The sequence below is a fragment of the Chiloscyllium plagiosum genome, chromosome 7 (assembly GCF_004010195.1).
Source record: "Chiloscyllium plagiosum isolate BGI_BamShark_2017 chromosome 7, ASM401019v2, whole genome shotgun sequence".
Taxonomy (NCBI): domain Eukaryota; kingdom Metazoa; phylum Chordata; class Chondrichthyes; order Orectolobiformes; family Hemiscylliidae; genus Chiloscyllium; species Chiloscyllium plagiosum.
In genome coordinates this window covers 17741702-17769240 of record NC_057716.1, presented here as the reverse complement: position 1 = coordinate 17769240, position 27539 = coordinate 17741702, and the positions used below count along the sequence as shown (strand labels likewise).

At 39.2% G+C, this 27539-nt stretch overlaps 1 protein-coding gene across 12 annotated transcripts in view; it reads right to left on the bottom strand.

Annotated features, from left to right (window-relative positions):
* The window catches only part of hdac4 (histone deacetylase 4), a 492096-nt gene that overhangs the window by 86966 nt on the left and 377591 nt on the right, over window positions 1-27539 (bottom strand). For all 12 annotated transcript variants that reach the window (XM_043693112.1, XM_043693104.1, XM_043693105.1 and 9 more), the window contains one exon: window positions 10256-10519. In XM_043693112.1, coding sequence (XP_043549047.1) covers window positions 10256-10519 — 264 coding nt within the window. The remainder of the gene's footprint in view (window positions 1-10255; window positions 10520-27539) is intronic.

Genomic DNA, 27539 nt, shown 5'->3' with positions numbered 1-27539 from the left:
TGCTCTTGTTGCTGGGAGATCTTTAACGCCACTGCACTGGGCTCGATTTCTCCCGCGCTGGGCTCACTCTCTCACTGTTCCCCATGCTGGCTCGCTCTCCCTCACACTGGCTTGATCTCTCCACAGAAGGTAAGTAGATGACTAATGAGGAGAATGTTTGAATTTAGCAGCAATAATCCATACCATGAGGTAATGATCTGGCATATTAACTGTTTAGACTCATATATCGAGAACAATCATTGGATTAGAATCATACAGCATGGAAACAGACTCTTTGATCCAATCAATCCATAATGACCAAGTTTCCCAAACTAAACTAATCCCATCGGTCTGTGCATTGCCTATATCTCTCTAAACCTTTCCTATTCATGTACTTGTCCAAATGTCTTTTAAATGTTAGAACTGTATACTTATTTACCACTTCCTCTGGCAGTTCATTCCATACAAGATCCACTCTGTGTGTGAAAAGGTTGCCTCCCCCGGGTCCCTTTTAAATCTTTCTCCTCTCACCTTAAAAATATGCCCCCTGGTTTTGAACTTCTCTACCCTACGGAAAATGCCTTTGCTATTCACCTTATCTATGTCCCTCATGATTTTATAAGCCTACATGAAGTCATCCCTCAAGCTCTTGCAATTCTGTGAAAAAAGTCAATAAGCCTCTCCTGAAAACTAAAACCCTCTAGTCCCAGAAAAATCCAAGTAAACATTTTCTGAACCCTCTCGAATTTAATAATATCCTTACTTTACTAGGCATTTAATTTTAATCTTTTTTTAAATCGCAAGGAAAACAGGATGGAGTATTAAAACTGAAATAAATGTAATAGACCATAATAATGGTTGAATGACATCACATGGTATGGCACGCACCACAAAGACTGGATCCTGGGTTCAACCTTTGGTCTATGTTGAATTAGTTGCTTTCAGTTGGCACAGAGTGGCTGTGGGACAAAATGCCATGATTCTCATTCTAAATCATACTGAGTGACCCTTTTGGAAACTGCTATTTTGTGTGAGGATAAATTCAGACTTATCAGATTCCTTCCCCCTCACTGCTTCCACGAAACAACCCCCAAAACACACTGAATAGTCTGACAACATTCTTTCACACAACCACCTAGGTGAGATATTAGAAAATGGATTGTACTGATGAAATAATTCTTTATCGTGATAGGACAAGAAAGGATCAAATTGAAGCTACACCACATTAGGTATATGCTGAGAAAGATGATGGGAAATTCAATTAAAATATAAATATAAATGAGATATTAAAAACATTGGAAACCTCCTGCTGATTACAATGTGCTGCACCCTCATGGACACATGTATATTGTGTGGATATGTGTTTGTTGAATTTGACATGTCGAAACCATGATGCTGATAGGTCAATACAGTGAATTACAAATGCATAAATCCTCAGGTAATTCAATTATTATAAGTAGTTAATGTGGAATTGCACTTATGTGCTTATTCTGTCAGATTCATTTGTGCACTGTTGGTATTACTATACTTAGAATGTGGATGAAGGTGAATCAACCTTGCATTATATTTGAACTGTCCTGTAGGGGGCAGGATTGGGGCAATATCTAGCAATGCTCAATCTTTTTATCTTCTTGCTTATGACAAGTTTGAAAAAAATTGATGGGAAGCCTGAATAAACCTTTGTATAAAATTTAATAAACGCTGCAACATAACCAAGACAAGGGATCTGAGTAAATCTGTATCTGTAACTATGTGCTCAGAGAACACAACAATGAACATTCAGTCCTTCAAGCCATATATCTTCTTTGCAGCATTGCACCATTGATAATCAATTTTCAAGAGCTAACAAAATTTTGGATTGAAAAATATCAATTTAGTGTTTACCTTCCCTCATTAAGATTATAAGGACCTGCCTGTAATGTGATCCTGAGGCAGTTCCTCAGTCATAGTCCTAACGAGAAAATTTAAAATATATATTTTTAAAGCACATCATTATTTTATTCTTTGCACCACATTAGTTCTTAAATAGCTAAGTATACAAACTCAATTACTTTCCTCTTTTCTTCATATCTAATTCAAGGTAAATGTACATTTAAAAAAAATCTGTCTTCACTTTAAATGCTTCGAGCACTGCCTGTAGATCCGTGCTGAGAACCTACAGAAAACACCTGCTGAGCCTTTGAAGTAGACAGATTAATGATCGTCTCTTGCATGCTTTGAACTGTGTATGGAGCAATTTGTAATCTAGCTGAACAGTGCTGCTCATTAGAGATAAAACAGACCCTTTCATTCCAGAGGTGAAGTCATGCTTTAGCTCATTTCAGTTTAAAAAGTCTTGCCTTAACCAACATTCAGAAACAATTAAATAGCCCTAGAACTATACTGATTTTCTATTACTCAAGAATAGTAACCAAGATCTTATACCTTTAAAACTCAAGACTTAAATTCTGGGAAATTTATTCTAATATAAGTGGGATTCCAACATTTTAGTTTATTTTGGAAATGAAACATGCACATTCCAACTCATTGATAAATCTTCATTTTCAAAAGCCCATTGAATAAAACTGTTGAGATTTCCAGAGTCATTTTTACTTTATAATTTTTGATGCAAAAGGAAGGTAATGCTATAAGGCAAGACAGGGGTGACAGTTTCTCCATATAGTAACAGATATGGAGTGAAGTATTTAACAGTAACTGAATTCCAAAACATTGTAACTTTGACTTAATATTTCCAATGTACTGTCAGCTAATTAAATCAAAGATAATAAAATTGTAGATGATTAATTTCAACAATTTAAAATCTCCATCTAAAAACCTTGAAGTTCTTTCTTACTTTTCCTAAAATGAAGCGACTAGCAGTAGCAAAATAATATACTCTGCATTAAATCCAATCTTGACCTACAAGAACAGTCCCTTCTCATTTAAACATCCGTTTCATTCCTTTCTTTGGCATTCTGAAATTCTATCCTTTTCCCTCTTACTCTCATAAAAGCTGCTTTTTGATTTCTTTGTACCTCAGGAAAAGGACTTGACAGATCAATCAAAGCTTCAAGACTTCTATCAGGAAACAATTCTGTTTTCTGTTCAAATTAATGACATCACCAACAAAGCAGCCACAAGAGTTCTTTCCTCCTAGATGTTATCAATGGGATGGGACAAAGTTTAAAATTAACTTTTTCAACTATACCATAAGCACATCCCCATCGGTAAATCTAATCTACAGAATTCCACTGGTGTCAATTCTGCTAAACTGAGAATTTGCTAAAAATATTACAAAGACATCAGAAACCACTTAGGTCTCAGGAAAGTTAATCAGAGCCCTTTCAGGTAACCATGAAGCACAGCCTCTCTGTCAAGTTAGTATTGATGTTCCAAATGTTTTCATGCAGCTGTATTTCCATGCATCGGCACATTTAGACTCGGTTAGCCCCTTGTGGAATTTACATCCAGTATGATACCGTGTACTTTCCTTATTGGCTACATGCATAAGCTTTTGGGTGCTGACACGTCACTAGAATTGCAATGTTTCTATGAATCTGCTTACAGACAGACGTCCTGGCTAGCTATCTCTCATGGGCATGCAACAGAAAACAAGGTGCCACAAGAGACTTAATTTGAAAGGAATACTATTTCTCCATACAAACATAATCTGAAATCCCTGCAGAATCCAATTGCAAAAGACTGTTCTGGTACCTTCTGTGACTATTTAGCTGGTATCAACAAAAATGCACAACATTAGTCTCAAGGTACCATACTTAATTTTAGAAAAAAAGCTGAATAGCAGAAGCCAGGATCTGGGTATGTTAAAGACAATAACATACACAAACTTTAAACATCACAGGTGAGACATAATTCTTCAGATTATACAGTCTTAAGGAGAATGGTTCTGTCTGTGGGTGGCCCAGCATATCACTGTCAGAGTTCTTCACGGTGATGTCACTGGTCCATCCATTTTCTGCTTTTTACTGATGACCTTCCCTCAATAATAAAGTTAGAAGTGGGGATGTTAGTTTTTGATGGTGTTCAATCCCACTCAGTTTCTGAGATTGTGAAGTACTCTGTGCCTGCATGTAGCAAGATGTGGACAATATTATTTTTGATCTGGTAACTGACAAGTACTTTTCCATTATGGAAATACTGAGCAATGAGCATCTCCAAAAATACAAAAAAATCAAACTGCAACGATTGATCAGAAACTTAACTGGATCACTTACATAAATACTATCGCTCAAAAAACAAGACAAGTCTGCGGCAGTAACTGACCACCTGACTCCACAAATCCTGTCCACCATTTACAAGGTACAAGACAACATTATAATGAGATACTGCTCACTTAATTGGAGGGGTGCAGGTCTTTAAACACAAGAGGCTTGATACAATTCAGGACTAAACAGCCACTTGGTTGGCAGCCCATCTACTACCTTGGACATACAGTGCTTTCACAAGTGAGTACAGTAACTGCAACATATAATATCCACAAGATATACTGCAATAATATGACAAGGTTTCTACATCAATACCTTCCAAATGTGCGACAACTATTACCTTCAAGAAGGCTACCATCACCTTCAAGTTCTTCTCCTAGTCTTACATCATTCTGACTCAGGAATGTACCATCCTTCCTTTACTGTTGAATCATCTATATCCTTTGACTCCTTTTCTTACATCACTGGAGTGTACCTACATTACAAGGACTGAAAGTAGTTCATGAAAGTGGCCCACCACTGCATTCTCAAGGGTAATTATGAATCGGCAATCAATTCTGGCCTTGCTGGTGATTGCCACATCTCACAAATGAATAATTCTTAACGCTATACATTCTACTACAGCACATGCTGTAGTATACACTTTCTTGTGGAGCTTGACATATTGTATTAGTCAATCAGCTATGATCATATTTGACTGTTCAAAACATTAGGGATGAATGCAACAAAACTGCCTTACATATTCATCTGCAGGCACTGATACTTCCACTGAAGTAACAAAGGCACCAAGTTTTTGAAAGGAATTTACACCTATAATCCAGACTCTCACATTTCAATAGTAACAATTAGTCTCCAAACAGGTCAATTTCCCTCTGCAGCAAAGAGGGGTTTTTCAAGTCAACATCACACGCTCTTGTAGTGAATCCATGCCACATTTTATAATATAAACTAGTTATTACAGATGGAATATTTAAATGGTATACCAGGACAACATAGTACAGTAGCTGTGACTTACTGGGGGTTACAGTCCTTGGAGGCAAAGATATTTAAGAGATTTAGTACAAGTTTACAAGATGATAAGATTATCTAAAAGAGATTAGCTAAAAGAGTATCAAACACAGATTGAGGTTTTGTGCAACAGATGCAAGGGGGATGTGAGGAAGAGCTTCTTGTTAGTGAGTGAGAATGAACTGAAACTTGCTGCCTCCAAGAATAGTGGAAGTGAAGACGAAGAATAATTACAAACAGAAACAAGATGAACAGTTGAAGAAAAGGACCTTGCACTGCCACAGGAATGGGTCAGATTAGGTTGCTTTACAAAGACTCGATGAGTTCCATGGCATCCTTCTGTGTTTTCATGATATTATGACATGGACCTACCAGAATCACTAAAGAACAACTAAGACCAGGTGCAGACAAGGAATTAAAACGTGAAGTTTCAAATCTGAATAGTTTGTGCTCCACAACACCAGGATAAACCTTTATTCCTTCAGCAGTCAGGAGCACTTCGATATATTGTTATTAAGTAACAGAGGAGAAATAGTAAAAAATATTTTGTGCAGGATTCGGAGAAATGAACTTCCCAAAATTGTTAATTCTACTGAAAATGCTTATGTAGAATACAAAATCCAGAGTTGCAGCATCTTAAAGATTATGTGACAATGGATTTTTTTCATTCACTGTATCTCCTTTTGAACCCTTACTGACTCCTATATCTCTTGGGAATCACAGGAGCAAATATTTTGATGCAAATAAACCATCTCAACAAAATCTTACTGCAGATTCAAAACAATTACATTTTAAAATTGCATCTTTAGTTTGAGAATAGCATTAATGTGCTCAATTTAGACAATCTATTATGATAACTAGATAAAGCAAAAATAGAGGTGAAGAGATTTAAGCTTTTATAAGAGATTTAATAAATATCTGGATATATTGATGTCATACAGTGATTTGAAGTCATCACCTATGACTCTGTCATACAGAGAATGCTCAGAATAAACTGTTGAAAATGCTGCATTCATGTATCTGGATGTAAATTTACAAAGAATTATGTGGCAATGAAAATCACATTGCAGCTTTTAAACAATAAATAATGATGAGGATTATATTATTCAACATATTGCAAAATTGTACATGGTAAACACTGCAGCTATTGAGTGGCGGTAGCGGAGGGAGTGAATGTTGGTGGATGTGGTGTCGATGTGCTTTGTCTTGGATTATTTCAAGATACTTGAATGCTGTTGGAGCTGAAATCATTTAGCTAAGTGAGGAGTCAGGAGGTTACTAACTGCAGGATTCCTAGCCTCTGACCTGCTCTTGTAAACACTGGACTCATACTAGTGCAGTATTTTGCCAATGGTAAACTCTAGAATGTTGATAGCGAGGGATTGAAAGATTGTAATGCCACTGAATATCAAAGGGTGATGGTTAAATTATCTCCTGTTGGAGATAGTCACTTTGTCAGCCAAAGCATGGATATTATCCAAGTTTACTGCATTTGAACATGGACTGCTTCAGTATTTGGAGTTGTGAATGGTGCAGAACATGTTACAATCATCGGTGAACATCCCTACTTCTGACCTTATGATGGAAGAAAGGTCATTGATGAAGTGGTTGAATTTGGTTGGGCAGAAGACATTGCCCTGAGGAAAACTGCAGAGATATCCTGGAGCTGAGATGACTGACCCTCAATAACCACAATCATCTTCTTTTGGGTCAAGTTTGTCTCTAACCAGTGGAGAATTTCCTCTCCAATTCCCATGACTCCAGTTCCTCTCCTTGATTCCACAGTTGGACAAATGCGGTCTTGATGACAAGAACTGCCATCCTCACATCTCACCAATTCTAGCTTTGAAATCTGGCAGTGGCAGACGTGGGAATTAGTCTGAAATAACATCCATTCAGAATATTTAATCCTTCACTTGATGATTTTCAATGGCAACAATGGAGAGATCAGATGGAAAGTTCCATGAACTATTGCTGGACTCACTATCAGGTAGTATCATACATCAGCTCCGACTTTCTGAATCTGAATCACAAAACAATCAATTATTACTTGGAACAGGATTCTCTGGGTTATTCAGAAGGCAGTTAGACATTATAAAAAGGAAATAGCAGACTTTTCTGGAATGATAAACTCAATGGGCTCAGTAGTCTTCTTCATCATTACTTGTATCTTGGCAAACGACACTATTTTAAATCCAAAGTTATCAGGTTTCTTAAAATATTTAACAATTTTCTTCAGCACAACAGAGGATAGTTTACATCAGAAGTTAAATACCAGTCAGGTCTATAACCTGGACAACAAAATGGAATAATCTTATGGAGCCTCAAAACAAAGTTTGCAGTGTTACTAACACAAAAAAAAATCATTGTCTTTAGATTTCTATGCAACATGATATTTTTCAAATGGAATCATAATGTGAGAATAATTAAGTTTAAATATTTCTGAAATACGACAGAAATAAACTTAATCCATCTTTCGACGAATGACATTTTATTTGTTGTTTGCTTATGAATATTTCTATCAAAATTTAACAATTCTAGCAACACAGCTTTCCATTGACCAAGATTACTGCTTTCACTCTGACACTGATTCTTCTGTTCTATGTCCTGGCCAAAGGCTGGAGTTAGATTTTACTCTTGGGTACCGAGGTTCTGTTTGTGTGAACTGCAGCCAACCCGTGACAACCAGCTGAAATAAAGAAACACATGAGGCCAAGATGTGTTTACCTTTGGCAAAGACCACACACAATTCATGGTCCACAGTATTTATTTGTTCTTTTGAATACAAATGAAAAGTATATTACATGGCTGCCCATAGACAGAGGAAGGAAGTAACATTCTTCCAATTTACATTTAAAAAAACCTAGCAAGACAGCAGAAAAAGAAATCAAACAAGTCAGTAACTAACATTACACTTGTATGTTGTATTTGTGCAATTATATTGTAATATTAAAATTACAATAAAAATCTGAAGAATGTTGCCATAAATATGGATTTTAACTTTTAGTGGGAAACCAGCAAAGTAGATGGCGTTACTGACCAGCAACTTAAGTCAAAAGCTGGCAGATTGAACCCATCCTGCATTCAGGCTGAACTGGAACATCGATGACTACCTCGGTGCAGCATCCTGCACTCAGGCTGAACTGGAGCAGTTCATCGAATTCACCCATAACTTCCACCCTGCCCTCAAATTCACTTGGTCCATCTCAGACACCTCCCTCTCCTTTCTTGACCTCACCATTTTCATCTCCGGCGACAGTCTCCAGACAGATGTTTATTACAAACCCACAGACTTCCATAAGTACCTGGACTAAGCCTCCTCCACCTTGTATCCTGCAAGAACTCCATCCCATTCTCCCAATTCCTCAGCTTCTGCCGCATTTGCTCAGACGAAGAGACATTCCACTCGCGCGTGCCCCAGATGTCCACTATTTTGAACAACATGCTTTTCCTCCCTGTCATCCAGACAGCCCTCCACCACACCACCTCCATTCCATGTTCCACTGCTCTAAACCACAGCCCCCCAAAGCAATATAGACAGTCTCTGCATCCAATGCATCATCCTTAAACATCCTTAATTCTCGTCAACTCCAACTAGACCCCACCACCAAGAACATCTTCCCCTCCTCACCCCTCTCTGACTTTCGCAAGGACCGTTTCCTTTGACAGTCCTTGGCTTGCGCCACTCTCCCCACTAACCACACCCCTTGAACACCCAGGTACCTTCCCCTGCAATCAGAAAAGATGCAAAAGCTGTTGGCATACCATCCCCTTCACTCTTTCGAGGGCCCCAAACAGTCCTTCCAGGTGAGACAGAGGTTCTCCTGCCTCTCTTTCAACCTAGTTTACTGAATCAGGTGCTCCTGATGTGGTCTTCTCTACATTGGGGAGACCAAACATTAACTTAGGGAGTTCACTGAGTATTGCAGCCGGGCCCCCATAGGCCAACCAGACCTCCCAGTCACCGCCCATTTTAATTCCTCTTCTTACTCCCTTTCTGACATGACATCTTTGGCATTCTCCATTGCCACAATGAAGCACACCGCAAACTAGAGGAATACACTTCATCTTCCGTCTGGGCAACCTACAGCCCAGAGGACTCAAACTTGTGTTCTCCAATTTCAAATAACCTCCCTTCCCAGCCCCTCTCCCTCCCTGTCACCAACTGGATTTATTCCTCTCACAGAGTAACCAGTCGTACCCTCTACCTGTCTTCACCTATCACCACTTCACTACCTAGCCCCTGCCACCCCTTTTATCTGCAGCTTGTTATACCCAAACCGTCGACTTCTCCACCTCCTGATGCTGCTTCGCTTGCTGTGTTCTTCCACCCTCCTGCCTTTTGTTTTGTCTCTAACCAGGTTTAACAGCGTGACATGCACAGTTAAACTCAGAAATCATCAAGCTGTTGCACAAGTTCTGCTATTCTTAGTATGACATCAATGTAGTTGGAATTCAAACACACAAAGGACAAGTTATGGTACTTACCCATTAAGTAAAATTCAGAACACACCAGAAAGTATTAGAAATTGTTCACTGTAATTTTTAAACATCATGCTCATTTTTATTAAATGCCAAGTCTTCCTTGAAAATTAAGTTTTAACGGTGTGAAATCTAATTCCTTCAGACTTTAATTATTGTCACAAACTTAAAATAATCTTTCAGTTTTTAAAAAAATCTTAGTCCCATCTCTATTTCCTTACAGGATCGTATACCGAATTGAGTATTCTAATGAAAGAGTACCATGTTATTGTGCTACAAAATGTAGTGCAAATGTCCAAAGAATGTAGAAGTGTAATAAATAGGCAGCATCTTTTATTCACTGCTGATGCGAAATTTGGACCTTCCATTTGCGGATAAACAAACGACATTAACCTGAAAAGATGATCCGGTGGAAGTTCTATAATGGGTTTAATTTTAAGCACACTATAAAAGTTACCTTGGGAGTTATCTACTTATGCACTCTTACTGTGCATTTCCACATGACTCAGCATGGTCAGCTGAATTTGTACCAAGTCACTGATATAATACAAATATTTATAATTACTAAAACACACAAATACCTGTCTGAAGAGTAGTTCCTGCTGTTGCTCTGCCTGCCTCTTCCTTTGCTCCAGCTGTTCTCGCTGCTCGTCCTCTTCCTCATCACTTTCAATTGGCTCTTGTTTGACCTGTACCACCTTGTTCATAATTGTAGACTCATTCTGATTGACACTTCTGTCTGAGTATGGTTCTTCTGGCATGGCCTGATGTTCTCGGAGCTCCTCTTCAGTTTCTTCAGGGTGACTTTCATGTTGCCTGGGCTGTTCGCTAGGCTTTGGCATCAACTGTTAAATAATGGGCAGAGGGAAAGAGTTGTTAAATAATTAATCAAATCAAGGCTCATAGCTAACTTTATTGCAACTGTATACTTCTATTTCAGAGTCTGTCTTTAAAATTTTCAGGTTTGAAAAATGTTACTTTATTATATTGTGTCAATAATTCCATAATACTGTGAAATGTTATCTTCTTTGAAGAACTACAGGTTATTTTATAATAAATTTGCAGTGACACTGTAATAATTATTAAACTTTAGTTGTCACATCATACTTTTTCCATATATTATGAAGCAATTTTATTCTTTTATACCAAACAATAACTCAACTCAAAAATATTGGAGAAACTCAGCAGGTCTAGTGGCACCTGTGGAGAGAGAAATAGAGTTATCATTTTGAGTCGGATTTAATTCTTCTTTCAGGAGGTCATCTTTCAAATTTGATGGTAAATCAAATAAGTGAGTAACAATTTCGCAACTACTATTTCACAGAACAGCAAGTTATTCATTCCTAAACCAACATCACAAAAATATCACATTGCTGTTTGTAAGCAAAAATTGGCTGCTATGTTCCCTGCACTGCAATGGTGACTATATTTCAAAGGTAACTAATTGGCTGTGAGGTATTTCATAATGCCCGGTGGTCATGAAAAGCACTACATAAATGCAAATCTTTATTTTCTTTATCACTGGGGTGGAAATGGGGATTTTATATACTATGTATGTAGATATGTAAATTATAAGCAAGTTAAGTAGACATATAAAAACTATGCAAGTTAAATAAGCAAATGAATGAAAGAGACAACTAAATTATGAATAAATTCAAAGTTTACAATGGAATAGAATGGAAGGAGGTCTGGTGGTGACAATATTTGCTAGAATAACTCAAAGGAGAGAATAAAAATGTAAAATGTGTGCAGATAAATATAGTTGTGATAAATATGAAAATGAGGCTAAGGTGGGTAAATGAAGTTGAGGTACAGATCAGCCATCAACTAAAGGTCAGAGCAGGCCTGAGGGTGCTGAATGGCCTTTTCTATTCAGACATTTAAAAGTTGCACACGTCATTAAAAAGTTACTCCTGTAAGACATTTAACCACATTAAGTGAAACTAAGTAGAGTTCTAAACAAGGGAATTTATATTTAACATAGTGGATCTACATCCCAACCTGTGAAGAGCTTGTCAGAGAATACTTCTCCAGTGGAACTGACAGGCTGGGAAATGTTTGATTGGTGAAACTGCAGAGGCACAGCTATAGCCAGGTGAGGCTGCTTTTCTGAGAAAACTTGATGGGTGACTTCAACATGGAAGATGCTTATGAAGTTCTACCTTGAACCTTGAATGAAGAGCCAGTGAAACACCTATACCATATGCCTTTTCCTCAGCCATAATGTTACTCCACATGGGGAGGGGGTGGAATGGACATGGATCCAACTTCAAGGGATTAAGATCCTCAACACATGTAGAGGGTGAGTTCTCTTGATTTGTCCAAGGAGGCTCATGTTTTCAAGGTGTGTCATTGCTGAAATATGGAGCAAGCCTTTTTTTCAAGAGATCAAAGTAAACATTGGGCACCAAAGTGTCTATCAGTAGTGTGCTACCCTTCTCCAGGCTTTTTCACAAGATAATATACCCTTTTGGTCCTGGATGGAGAGAAGGGAGCAGGTTATAAGTATTAGTGATGGTTTGTCAAATAGAAAGAAGGACAACACTTGTGAGGCATTGGTGTGAGCAATAGAATTGGGCAGAGTCTGAGTGTTGGCTGCTCAAAATGGGAATATGCGGAGCCTGGAGTGAGTGGAATCAGTGGAGCTGTAAAGTGTGTTGTTCGGAGAATGCCAGGAAAATGAGTGTGAGCTTGGCACCTGTAATTTCTACGTCACTAATTTTCCCCACCCTCTTGATGCACTGTATCCAGGCCAGAAGGACTACACTACTTCTGCTGACTTGCTTAGTGATTTCCATCCATGCCTACTCCGTTGCTGAAGTGGCTCACCTCTGTCTGTTCTTAGGAGAGCTCACTGCAGTCTCAAAGTTCCATGTTGAACTATTCTTGCTGAGGCCACGATCCTTTCAATTAGAATTTTTTTTAAAAAGGATCAATGAATCATCCTGCCTGCCTTCTTTTTCTTGCTGACCAACCTGGTGGCATAATGCTAATGCTACAGCTTGCTGGAGAGTTCATGGTTATAAGTTTGCTAATGGTTCTGCTGTTTCAGGGAACCATCAGTTGAAATTTGCACATCAATTGTTTGGCTCACCGTAGCACTTTAATAGGCATTGTTACAGTGCTTTTGTTATAATTATTACAATATTTTAAACTCTAAATTACAAAAAGTAACTACAACATGAAGTAAAACAATGACTTCTGCAAATGCATGTGTCCTATTTCCTTCTATTGTCTTTCCTGTTTATTATTCTACATACTGAAATAACTTCAGAGAGATCAGTATCGCATCACCAATTCACCCTATACTTACATTCGGAAAGGCCTTGACACTGGTCCAGCTCCTTCACAACCAGCTCTCAAGAGTGAACAGGGATGTCGGACAGTTAACTCGTCAGTTATTTTGGAGTCTGATAGCATTGGACTGACTAAACTCATGCATAATGCTGTTAGGATTTAACAGATTTTTTTTCAGTTTAGTAGCATCTATTATTTAGGCACTCAAGTTTTCTGACTTTTATAATCATAGTAATAATCTCTGCTCTCTGAGCTTGGGATTTAACAGCAATTGGCAGAAATCCAGGGCGGAAGAGCTGAGGTCAGTGCAGCAAGTACACAAAGTGCATATCCCTGAAAATGTCCTCAGTCTGCACTGAAATATCTTGACAATGAGCAAAGAGAAACATAAACTAGGGACAACTGCAGCTTTGAACTGGAAAACCTTGGGATCTACAATTGTCACTAATTTGTAAAGAGTTGTCAAAAATATTATTTCATTAAAAGAGGGTTTAATTTTGTTCTCCTCAAACAAATCAAATGTATGTCATTACTGTACCTATTATTTCCAATGTAATTTTAGTAAAAGGAAAAATAACTGGGTCATGTGGTGCACATTGGTCAAACAAAATATGTTTTCATTACATGTTTGGTTGCTTAATGGCAATTCTTCTCAGACCAAGATCTGTATCTTATCTGAACACTCTTGAAAACTTCATTTCCGCTAATAACGCATTGTATATTGTTAAGCCTTGGTCTTAGAAATGAAGACATGAGCATTCAAATCTTGTCTTCACTGAAGGCTGGCCATGTCTGTGAGCAGTCAGGTTCAGGAAATTAAACTGTATAATTTATGGGAAAAGAGATACTATGTAAGTCATTGGGATACAATGCATCTCCTTACGCCCACAAATCTATAGCAAATGTTAAATTACAAGGCTAAGAGTCACAAGAGGAGTTTAATGTGCTATTTTTTTAAAATTCCTTTCAAGCATTTAACTTGACACACATGAAAATGTAGTTTTGACAGATGTGTGCTACTATCACCTCCAATGCACTCGACTCTTCACAATCAAGTGATAAAACACTCTTTCCCACTCCTTCAATTTCAAATGCCATTGTCATGATTCTAAATTTAGTACCAAAAGTATCACTCAGTGGGCAATCGTTTAAGAGCCTAAAGCAATTGCAACTTCTGGACCAAGAAAAAAAATGCTGTACTGTCACAGTACAATAAAAAACAATAACGTAAAATTTAGCTACAGTAGTTATAATTTTTAATTGAGGAACAATTAGCTCCTGGTTAAATAAAAACTCAATTTTAAAATTTTCAACCTCGTTTTCAAATCCCTCCATTGCCTTGCAACTTCCTATTTATTGAATCTCTCTAGTACCATAATCTTCCAAGACATTTGTGTTCCTATAATTCTGATATTGGCCATCTAAATTTCAATTGGTCCACCAATATTTGCTGTGCCTTCAGCTGCCTGGGCCACAGGCTCCAGAATTCTCTTCTAAAATTCCCTATTGCTCGACCTCACTATCTTTCTTTAACATATTTCTTCAAACTTAACTCCATGATGAAGCTTTTGGTCATTTGCCCTTATGTCTCCTCAAGTGGCTTGATCCTGTATTTTGTTTTATAAAGGCACTGGCCAAATCATCTTGGAGCGGTTTATCATAAGAATCGGCCCACTACCGGCAGCTGTGCTTTTAGTTGTCAATACCTTAAAACATTGGAATTTTCTTGAAATCTTGCCACCTCATTGAATGCTTCCCTTTCCATCTTTAATGCCACTGTCCTCAGGAAAATATCTGCCATTCAGGTTATTTCTCCTTGCAGGTCACCTTTGATTTTTGAAGTCCAAGGGACATAGGCTTTAGCACAAACTGTGTAACCACCAACTATCAGATTTGGCATACACCAAGACAACTGGGACATAGCTTTCCAAGTTGATCCCAGATAAGGAGTGGTTTCGACAGACAGCAAACATTATTCCCTTACTTCCTTCCACTACCATATGTCTCCTTACATCTACCTCCAACAGAAAGTGCAAAGAGATTGTGGATTTCTGTCAGTAGTGTTCTGACCATTAATTCAACTGTTTCTGCCTGACCCCACCCTTCCCCATGCCCATCAAATGGACTTTCTCTCAAAATTTCTCCTTGCTGTAAATCTGAACCTACGTTCTGTCTTCCTCTTAAGATATCTCTGAACTTATCCATATACCACATACACCTCCTATCATCTCAATCGTGGTCACTTTTGCAACCCTGATTTCCCTCACTCCAATGCCTTCAGGGTAGTCATGAGAAGTGACTGAGGAAGTTTCTGGGAGAAGTTGGCTTGCTAACCACACTTGAGTCGGAGATCATGGAGGACCTGGTGTGAAAGAACAGTGAAGCCTCAAACATTCCGTTACTGTAGCTCCCTTCCTCCTTCTTGAGCCACTCCTCTAGGACAGTTACAGAATTTGTTTCTAAAACCTTTCCGCCTCTCCCTCTTTAAAATCTACTTCTTTGATTAAACTTTTAGTCATTCCTCCCAATTTCTTTTACTTCAGTCAACTTTGCTGATTTTACATCTGAGAGATGCCTTGGAATGTTTCCTTGTGTAAATAATATTACGTAATTACAAGTTGCGATTGGTGGTTGCAGAGCTAAGTGGGGTGGAGATGGAGTTGGTTCAGCAAGGATAGGAGTGATGGACAAGAATCCAAAGGTCAAAAGGCCACAAAAAGTTTTAAGAAAATTAAGGGTATTGGTGGTGGTACAGATATCATTTTAATGAAAAGAGGCAGAAGTGGCAATGGGTGAAGTTGGAAGTGTACTGTTGGTAAGTACTTACTTCAAAGATATTAATCATACTTCATTTGCAGAACTGAAGCAGACTGTATTAATGGGTTCAATATATAGTGTCATGCATATCTAGTCAGACATAGGATTGAGGAACATGGTTTATTTAACTAAATTGCTAGACTCAACAAGTTAAGTTCATGAATCAGAAGTCTCATTATTTTCCTAGATGTTGGCAAGTCACCGATGTAATGTGACTTCTATAATTATATTATCCACAAAACAAAATTGAAATACTTAACTGCAATTCATGGTTTTATTAAAACCAAAATTAACTTAAAACATGTTCTAAGATCCAGGCATCAAGATGTTCATTAACTTGTAAATAAAACCATTTTTAATTCATTCATGGGATGTGGTTGTCACTGGCTGGGCCAGCATTTACTGTCTGTCCCTAGTTGCCCATGAGAAAGTGGTGGTGAGCTGCTGTGATTATAACACACTCATAGATAATCAGGCTTATCTTCTGCACTGAATATGTTAATCATTTAATGGTTACACATACAACCTCTTTTAGTTACATCAAATGAGTCAATTCAACAATTCCAAGAATGTTAAGTGCAAGAGGCTCAATCTGCCAATATGACCAAACTCCTGTGGTTGAATCACTGACAAACTCGCTGCCAGATATTCTTGCATATTTTTGTGACAATAAATGAAGATTATTAAAGAATTAATACACCACATAAGCTGACTGTAATAGGAAGATTCAGAAGATCACTGTTTTCCTTTATCTTCTTCCCCACTCCCAAATCAAACACTAGTGTCTCCAATTACTTATAATTTCTTAAAGAAAAGTAAACACTACACTATTAATGCATGGATTAAAACTTCAAAGAAATGATAACATTTTAAAATAATAATCCAATTTGAAGGTACATCTTGCTACTCTTGTTGAGTCTTGCTACTCACAACATCAACAGTGTAATGCAATTCTTTGAAATCCACAAGAGCAATTATAAACTATGTCACAATAGATGCAATGTAAAGGCTACAGAGTTGCCTTGACAACAATGGTAATAGACCACATGAATACTCTCATTTGATGTGGTCAATAGTAGACATACGCAGAATATAGTGGCAGATCGCCAAAAGTACAGCATTGACGTCAGAAGATTGTGCAACTGTCTCATCTTGGCTCGATAAACCTATAAACAATGAACAAGCATTGGACAGCCTTGCAATGGCGTTAATATAGTGTTTGCAAAACATAGTCCTGAAATTAAATAGATGTAATGATATCTGGATGAAGAAATTCAAAACAAGTCAATAATACTTTTCCTCTGCAAAGTTGCTTTCCAATCCCTTTTCCTCCAACTCCAGTTAAGACCACATACACTATATTAATTCAGCAAACATCTGAAAAGATGTCTGAAGTGTAAATAAACAGCTTTGCTTTAACATTAAAAAATCATATAAATAATTTTCAAAATCCACAAATTTGCTTATTAAACAAATCATTTATTTTAGTGTGCAGATGTGCAGAGCCAAATGGTTGCAAAACACAGCACAGACACAATAAGCCAACTAGCACTGTTCTGTGCTGAACATTTTTGATTTTATACTTTAATAAATGTCGTACTGGTAACTTAGTCTTCACACATACTATTGCAATGTATTACAACATGAATCTTTAAACTATATCATGCTCATGATTAAAATATTTCAGCTATCCAAAAATCCTCTATACAAGCTTGGCATTTTTAATTAGGATTTTGTGAAATGTTATATCCACATTAGTCAGTTTTTCTTTCACTTACAAAAGTCCCTATAGTAATTTACAATTTCACTATTTGAAGCTAAAGAATAGGTTAACCGCATTTTGCCACGAGTGTATCAACATGAGTACTGAGTATCATACTTGGCAAGCTTTTACCTTTGGCCCACAGCTTTGGATCCAGCTGTGAGTAAATGCAATGAAAGTCTTCTTTCTATGCTAGCTGTACATTTGTTGTAAGAGGTTTGCGCAGTTTCAACCCAATGACAGAATAAATCAGAATTCTGTAGTGTAACCCATATAATAAATAACCTGATCCGAGAGCACTTGTGCTCACAGTGGATGTTAAAAAGTGGAAATGTGCCATTAACCAGCTCAAAGAGGTTCAAGAGAACAAATCCATGCAACTGCAAATAATTTAGAGAAGTGTACAATATTTCAGATTTTTTCCATGGATTATTCCAAACTCAAAATCCAAAGATATGTAATAATGAATCACAATCATGTACACAGATGTTTGTCATAGTTAGAATTGAAAATTACTCTTAAAATTCCTAAGCAATTATATCCAACTGCTCATAAAATCAAAATTTTCCAAATGATTGGTCTTCCTTAGTCCAGCTATAAAATCAAACGTACAATCAGACTGTTCAGCTAGTTTGTCAGCCCAATGCTCTAAATCAATAAATCTTCAATTGAAAATGTGCAATTAATATAGTACAACTCAAACAGAGGAAGCAATCAGCATCATTGTTTGTTTGCTCAAGCTTATGTCAGTTTGAAATTAAAATGGTATTCACTGTGATGACAACTCTCACATTTACATTAGTTCAGCAGTGTGCAGAGATACCAAATGCACTTGGAATTGATTTGCTGATCCAAACTACACTTTAGTGCCTGCAACATATTTCAATATACTTGACACAAACTCGCCCTCCCACCCAAAAAAACCACGAAGTGCACTTTCAAACAGCAGCTAAACATTTTGTTTGCTTTGTAAAATGGTGGAGAAAGCATAACATTAGCTAATTTCATTGAATAGTTCAGCACTGAAATAACAATTATATACAATATATATTAACCAAAAACATAGAAATAATCAAATACTTATTTCACTTTAACTAGAAAGCAGTCATGTGTAATACGCTCCTCCCCACCTAGCTTGGAACACCTATGGTGTCATCAGTTCAGAACACAAAACCACTCCACTCACATTTGAACTGAGTTAAGCACAATATTTATAAAACCCACAAAGTGTTCTCATTTACTTAGTGGAGGAACTTTTCAGGTAAACAACAAGACTGTGATTCATTAGAAGCATCAGAAGAATATCACACCTTGTTTAACACAATAAGCTCGTTAAGTCATATCAGGTTTTTAAATTAATACCCATGACGTCTGATTGAATAGATAGTTCAGCAGGAATAAACTTTATCCCATTTCCCCAGAATACAAAAAATAAGGGGTAGTAGGTTTAAAGGGATTTAAGGAAAATTTGTTTCACCCAGTGAGTGGTAGGTATTTGGAACTCACGGCCTAAAACCAGGTACAGGATGAGAACTATTAAAAAATTTTAGAAATATTTAGAGGAGTGCTTGAAACAGCACAGCACACAAGGCTATGGGTCAAGATTACAGAGGTGCTGGAAAAGCACAGCAGAACAGGCAGCATCCAAGGAGCAGGAAAATTGATGTTTCGGGCAAAAGATGGTGCTGAGCTGGAAGATTGGAACTAGGGTAAGGTGTGGGGAGGGGAAACGAGGAAACTGGTGAAGTCCACATTGATGCCCTGGGGTTGAAGTGTTCCGAGATGGAAGATGAGGCATTCTTCCTCCAGGCATTGGGTGGCGAGGGAATGGTGGTGGAGGAGGCTCAGGTCCTCATGTCCTCGGCAGAGTGGGAGGGGAATTTGAAATGTTCAGCCACGCATCAGTGGGGTTGACTGGTGCGGGTGTCCTGTAGATGCTCCCTAACGCGCTCTGTGAGGAGGCATCCAGTCTCTCCAATGTAAAGAAGACTGCATTGGGAGGAACAGATACAATAAATGACGTTGGTGGATGTGCAGGTGAAACTTTGATGGATGTGGAAGGCTCCTCTGGGGCCTTGGATGGAGATGGGGGGTGGTTGGGAGGTGGTGTGGGCACAGGTTTTTGCAATTCCTGCAGTAGCAGGGGAAGGTGCCAGGACGGTAGGGTGGGTTTTTGGAGGGCGTGGACCTGACCAGGTAGCCACGGAGGGAACAGTCTTTGTGGAAAGCGGAAAGGGGTGGAGAGGGAAATATATCCCTGGTGATGTGGTCCAATTTGTTGGTGGCAGTAATGTCAGCGGATGAAGCGGTTATGAGGAGGTTGGTGGGGCGGACGGTGAGGACCGGGGAGGTTCTGTCCTTGTTACACTTGGAGGGGTGGGGTTTGAGGGCGGAGGTATGGGACATGGATGAAATGTGTTGGAGGGTATCTTCAACCACGTGGGAAGGGAAATTACGGTCTTTAAAGGAGGAGGCTATCTGGTGTGATCTGTAGTGGAAGTGGGTGACATGGTGGCTCAGTGGTTAGCACTGCTACCTCACAGTGCCAGGGACCCGGGTTCAATTCCCACCTCAGGCAATTGTCTGTGTGGAGTTTGCACATTCTTCCAGTGTCTGTATGGGTTTCATCCGGGTGCTCTGGTTTCCCCCCACAGTCCAAAAATGTGCAGGTTAGGTGAATTGGCCATGCTAAATTGCGCGTAGTGTTAGGTGAAAGGGTCAATGTGGGGGGAATGGGTCTGGGTGTGTTGCTGTTTGGAGGGTCAGTGTGGACTTGTTGGGCTGAAGGGCCTGTTTCCACACTGTAAGTAATCTAATCTGGTCCTCCTGGGAGCAGATACAGCAGAGGTGGAGGATTTGGGAACACAGGATAGCATTTTTGCAGGAGGTAGGGTGGGGAGAGGTGTAATTCAGGTAGCTGTGGGACTCGGTGCATTTGAAAATGTAACTGTTATCATTAGCTTGCTAATTAATTTACATGGGAAGAGAACATATGCCCTTGATGACTGGCATAGCCTCGATGGGTCAAAGGTAGTTTTTTCATGCTGTGGGCGGCACGGTGGCACAGTGGTTAGCACTGCTGCCTCACAGCGCCAGAGACCCGGGTTCAATTCCCGCCTCAGGCGACCGACTGTGTGGAGTTTGCACGTTCTCCCCGTGTCTGCGTGGGTTTCCTCCGGGTGCTCCGGTTTCCTCCCACAGTCCAAAGATGTGCAGGTCAGGTGAATTGGCCATGCTAAATTGCCCGTAGTGTTAGGTAAGGGGTACATATAGAGGTATGGGTGGGTTGCGCTTCGGCGGGGCGGTGTGGACTTGTTGGGCCGAAGGGCCTGTTTCCACACTGTAAGTAATCTAATCTAATCTAATCTAATACTCTGTGCCATGAAATTACCCCACCAAGCACTGCGTATGTAATATCCTACAACTCCTTTCATTTTATTTCTTAATAGTTTCCCATTTCAAGCTTACAACAACCTTACTAAAACAAATACCTAATAATTATCTTACACTGGATAGAAATTGAGTTCTTAAGTATAAATTAATTAGCAAGCTAATGATAACAGTTACATTTTAAAATACTGAACTGTAACAATGGTTTTTTATTTACATACTAAACTATTGAAGTTTATCCAATTCAACTGCCATTTATGGAGCTATTTTGCATCAATTTTGAATTTTCAGATTTGATAATGTGAGATTTGTCTAAAAAATGCAGGTGTATAGAACTGGCAGGAATTGGTTGTTATATAGGAGATGAAGTGTAGGATTAATGGTTTTGCTGAGGTCTTCAAACGTCAGTGGAGGTGATTTATTCTTGATACGGAAATGATTTAGCTTTGGGAAGTACCATGTTGATATTTGTTATCATTACTAAAACCAAGCTTTTTTTTGAAAATGAAGAAAATCTGTGAGGGTTAGTTTAATTGAAGAGACAGTTAAGAGCTAGGTGTAATTTAAAGTGAAGAGATGTATGGTAAAACAGTTTTGGCAGGAAAAGGAATTTCTGTTCTATGGGACAATGTTACAGTATATAGGTGAACAGATTAAGAAACTGGTCAAGTCCCGTACCACAAAATGAAAAAAAAAACGTGTGAATTGATAGCCTGTTTAACACTGCAGCCAACTTTGTTTCTCAGCTCCTGGTTTAGACCATTTTCAGCACCTTTAATACAACATTGAACATTACAGTGCAGTACAGGCCCTTCGGCCCTCGATGTTGCGCCGACCAGTCATATCAATCTGAAGCCTGTCTAACCTACACTATTCCATGTACGTCCATATGTTTGTCCAATGACGACTTGAATGCACTGAAAGTTGGAGAATCTACTACTGTTGCAGGCAAAGCATTCCATACCCTTACTACTCTCTGAGTAACGAAACTACCTCTGACATCTGTCCTATATCTATCACCCCTCAATTTAAAGCTATGCCCCTTGTGCTCGCCGTCACCATACTTGGAAAAAGGCTCTCCCTCCAACCCTATCTAACCCTCTGATTATCTTGTATGCCTCTATTAAGTCACCTCTCAACCTTCTTCTCTCCAACGAAAACAGTGTCAAGTCCCTCAGCCTTTCCTTGTAAGATATTCCTTCCATACCAGGCAACATCCTAGTAAATCTCCTCTGCACCCTTTCCAAAGCTTCCACATCCTTCTTATAATGCGGTGACCAGAACTGTACACAATACTCCAAGTGCGGCCGCACCAGAGTTTTGTACAGCTGCAGCATAACCTCATGGTTCCGGAACTCGATCCCTCTATTAATAAAAGCTAAAACACTGTATGCCTTCTTAACAACCCTGTCAACCTGGGCTCAACTTTCAAGGATCTCTGTACACGGACACAGAGATCTCTCTGCTCATCTACACTACCAAGAATCTTACCATTAGCCCAGTCCGGCTACTCCGACCAAAGTGAATCACCTCACACTTGTCCGCATTAAATTCCATTTGCCACCTCTCAGCCCAGCTCTGCAGCTTATCTATGTCTCACTGTAACCTACAACATTCTTCGTCACTATCCACAACTCCACCGACCTTAGTGTCGTCTGCGAATTTACTAACCCACCCTTCTACGCCCTCATCCAGGTAATTTATAAAAATGACGAACAGCAGTGGACCCAACACCGACCCTTGCGGTACACCACTAGTAAATGGATTCCAGGATGAACATTTCCCATCAACCACCGCCCTCTGTTTTCTTTCAGCAAGCCAATTACTGATCCAAACTGCTGTATCTCCCACAATCCCATTCCTCCACATTTTGTACAATAGCCTACTGTGGGGAACCCTATTGAATGCTTTGCTGAAATCCATATACACCACATCAACCGGTTTACTCTCATCTACCTGTTTGGTCACCTTCTCAAAGAACTCAATAAGGTTTGTGAGGCACGACCTACCCTTCACAAAACCGTGCTGACTATCTCTAATCAAATTATCCTTTTATAGATTTTATAAATCCTCTCTTATAACTATTTCCAACACTTTACCAACAGCTGAAGTAAGGCTCACTGGTCTATAATTTCCAGGGTTGTCTCTACTCCCCTTCTTGAACAGGGGAACCACATTTGCTATCCTCCAGTCTTCTGGCACTATTCCTGTAGACTTTGACGATTTAAAGATCAATGTCAAAGGCTTGGCAATCTCCTCCCTGGCTTCCCAGAGGATCCTAGGATAAATCCCATCTGACTCAGGGGACTTATCTATTTTCACACTCTGCAGGATTTCTAATACCTCTTTCTTGTGAACCTCAATCCCACCAAGTCTAGTAGCCTGTATCTCAGTATTCTCCTAGACAACATTGTCGTTTTCTAGAATGAATACTGTCGAAAAGTATTCATTTAATGCTTCCCCTATCTCCTCTGACTCCACACACAAACGTCCCACTATTATCCTTGATTGGTCCTAATCTTACTCTCGTCATTCTTTTGTTCCTTAAATACCTTATAGAAAGCCTTAGGGTTTACCCTGATCCTATCCGCCAACAACTTCTCATGTCTACTCCTGGCTCTTCTGAGCTCTCTCTTTAGGTCTTGAAAACAGCATAATATCTTGAAAATAGAAGTACAAATAAATAAAGCCACATATAAAAGGGATTGCAGCATTTTGGGTGCATAAACAGAGTATATTTGCATAAAAAGAAATGCTAGAAAGAGGAATCCATTTATATAGTGCCAATCAAGGATCACTGGATTTTCTAAAGAGGTATATAGTAAATGGAGCACTTTTGAAATATAGTTACATAATGTAATAAATGAGACAGCCAATTTACAAACAGTATTCTCCAACAAACATGATAATGATGAGGTAAGTTTTTTTTGTGATGTTGATGCTGCAAGTAATGTTTGTAATGTTGATGCTGCAAGTAATAAATTTCCTGGCTCTTCTTCAAAACAGACCCATGTAATTTTTACAATCACCCAAGAGGGCAGTCATGGTCTAATGTTTCATCCTAGAGAAGGCACTTCCAATAGCGCAGTACTTTTTCATTACTGCACTAACATTTGAACCCACAAGATTTTGGTCAGAGGTGAGAATGTGACCAAATAAGCCATGGCTAACAATAATGCCTTTCTGCAAAATGTTTAGACGTAGTCACAGCTAATGTATTTCCGATGCATATTCACAAAGCTGGTGTACCAGGCAGTTACTTCCTTTCTTTCTACATATCTCAGATTTAAATGCAATAATTGAAACAATGTTCATTACAAATTAAGCCATTACGTTATTCCTCTTATAACTCCTGAACAAATGCAGCCATTTGTAAGTAATGCATTTCCTCAGGTTTTAAGAATTCCTGACACCTTTTCATACTTCCAGGCGAAATACGGCACATATAAAAGGACTGGAAATCCACCATATCTCACAAACCTCCAGATACAACAGCAAGGCGTATCAGCAGAAAGATACAGCCTCCATACTGAAGAAATATTAAAATGTAAATAGACCCAAGTATAGATTTACTATGTTCAGAGGGTCAAAGTAATTCAAGTAGATAAATTATGAACTTTGTACCAATACCACCCATTTCATATATCTGTTTGCAACCCTGGCTTCAGACCCATACCTCTTTGATTGCGAAGACTGCCTACTTCCAACACTCTAATGTCACCTGTCTTCCTCTCCTCCTTCAGCCATTCTGCTGCAAAACCATCAAGCCATGCTCATGTCACCTCTAAGACTTGAATATTCTAAAGTTGAGTATTCTAAAGTTCTCCTGGTGGACTTCAAATCAGCCATCTTCCATGAAATTCAATCTGGACAAACTATTTGTGCCCATATTCTAACCTGCTCTAGTCTTGTTCACCCATCACATCGATGCTCACAGGCCTATAGTGAGACCCAGTCCTCCGATAATACTGGTTGTATTTCAAATCCCGCATGGAAATTCCTCAGACTACCCCGGTAACATCTTCGGGCACAACAACATTCTAAGAACGTGCTATGAATCGGCAGTGCTAACCACTAAGCCACCATACTGTTGTAACAGTTTTTGTTTCCTCATGCTTCCTGTGAAATTTCTTGAAAACTTTCGCATTTTCCTACATTAAGATTAGATTACTTACAGTGTGGAAACAGGCCCTTTGGCCTAACAAGTCCACACCGACCCGCCGAAGCGCAACCCACCCAGACCCATTCCCCTACATTTACCCCATTAGCCTAACACTATGGGCAATTTAGCATGGCCAATTCACCTAACCTGCACATTTTTGGACTGTGGGAGGAAACTGGAGCACCTGGAGGAAACCCATGCAGACACAGGGAGAATGTGCAAACTCCACACAGTCGCCTGAGGCGGGAACTGAACCCGGGTCTCTGATGATGTGAGGCAGCAGTGCTAACCACTGTGCCACCGTGCTGCCCATAAGGATGATATATAAATAGAACTGGTTGCTTTCAAGGTCAATATGTAGAATTAATTTTAAATCAGAATGTGCAAATTGTTGTTCAACCAGCAATGTAACTTTATTTACTCTTTCGTAGTTCTTTAACCACCAATTTTGTATAAAGACACACTTTTGCCACCTATATGCTTGTTTACAGGTAGATGTTTCACTATAGTGCGTGCTGAAAAAATATGTAACACTCACCAATGAGCAAGGAAAGTTAATTCAAGAAGACCATTTCATCAATTGTGTTCATCTTCTGGCATTCCACTATACACCAGCTTGTGTAAAAATACATTTTGAACATCCACTTTTGATTTCATTTCCTTTCTAGTTTTAACAAATGTTCATCATCTGACCAAAACTGTTTTCTTAGGCTAGAGTGGTTTAGATCACTTAAAGTCCATGTCAATCAGGAAATTGCAAACAAACAGGAAATCGTTGAATAGCTTTGAGAGTTCTTTATGACCCTACTTTTGATTAAACTATACTGTCTCACACATATGGCAGAAATAACCTAGATTTTGTTCTAAACAATATTTACCAATGACATGTTAACATCAGAAAAGAAACAAGTATGAACTCCTGCCAATAAGATGTCCATGCATTAGGTCCTACTTGAGTGTTACTTTTACCATTTCATTTAGACTGGCCTGCTTCTTCTAGATGTAGTACGCATAACAGCAAGTAATATATAGAAAACAGCTTCATGAGTTTACATATGTAGTAAGTTGCTGTAGTGAGGTAATGGTAATGAATTATCTCAAGATTCTGATTTAATTTGCAACCTAAACATCTACTAACCTAAAGCAAGATGTTTAATTGTTGTCAATTAGTTCCACACATCAAAAATTTATTTTAAAAAATGTAATCAGAGGTTATAGTTTGTTCCTTTCAAAAGTCTCCCATGAACATTAAATAACAAGTTAATAAAATATGGAACTTTTAAACAATCTTCACAATTGAGAGAGAGAGAGAGAGCGAGAGAGAGAGCGCGCGAGCGAGCGTGACAGAGAGAACGAGAGAGAGTGAGAGAGTGTGTGTGCGTGTGTGTGTGTCTGTGTGTTGCAGTGGGGTCACCTGTCGTGTGACATGAACCCAAGATCCCGGTTGAAGCTATCCCTGAACTTGGCTATCAGCCTCTGCTCAGCCACTTTGAGTTGTTGCCTGTCCCGAAGTCTGCCTTGGTGGATGGTCACCCAAAGGTCTGAGGTCGAATGTCCCGGACCGCTGAAGTGTTCTCTGACTGGGAGGGATTGCTGATTGTTCTGCGGTGTCCATTCATCCGTAGCCTCTGCTTGGTCTCACCAATGTACCATGCCTCAGGGCATCCTTGCCTGCGGCGTATAAGATAGACAATGTTGGCCAAGTCACAGGAGTACCTACTGCTTTCATGGTGGGTGGTGTCCCCACGTGTAATGGTGGTATACGTGTTGAACTCTGACATGTCTTGCAGCCTCTGCCGTGACAGGGTTGTATGGTGTTGTCCTGAAAGCTCGACAGTTTGCTGCAAGCAATGATCTGTTTGAGGTTTGGTGGCGAGAAGTGGAGGTGTGGGGAAGGTCTTGGCGAGGTGCTCATCCTCATTGATAACGTGTTGCAGGCTGCAAAGAAAATGGTGTAGTTTTTCAGTTCCTGAGAAATACTGGACAATGAAGGGTACCCTATCTTGCAGGTCTTGTCTGTCTCCTGAGGAGGTCATTTCTTGTTGTGGCACATCGGAACTGGCAGTCGATGAGTTGACCATCGTTATCCCTTTCTTATGAGGGCCTCCTTGAGTACTTCCAAGTGCCCATCACAGCCCTCCTCATCTGAACAGATCCTGTGTAGCAAAGGGCTTGTCCGTAGGGGATCGCTACTTTAATATGTTTTGGGTGGAAGCTGGAGAAGTGTAGCATCGTGATGTTATCTGTGGGTTTGCATTAGAGTGAGGTGCTGAGGTGCCCATCCTTGATGGAGATGCATATGTCCAAGAATGAGACAGATACTAAAGAGTAGTCCATAGTAAGTTTGATGGTGGGATGAAACTCGTTGATATCACTGTGTAGTTGTTTTAGTGAGTCCTTGCCATGGGTCTAGAGGAAGAAAATGTTGTCAATGTAC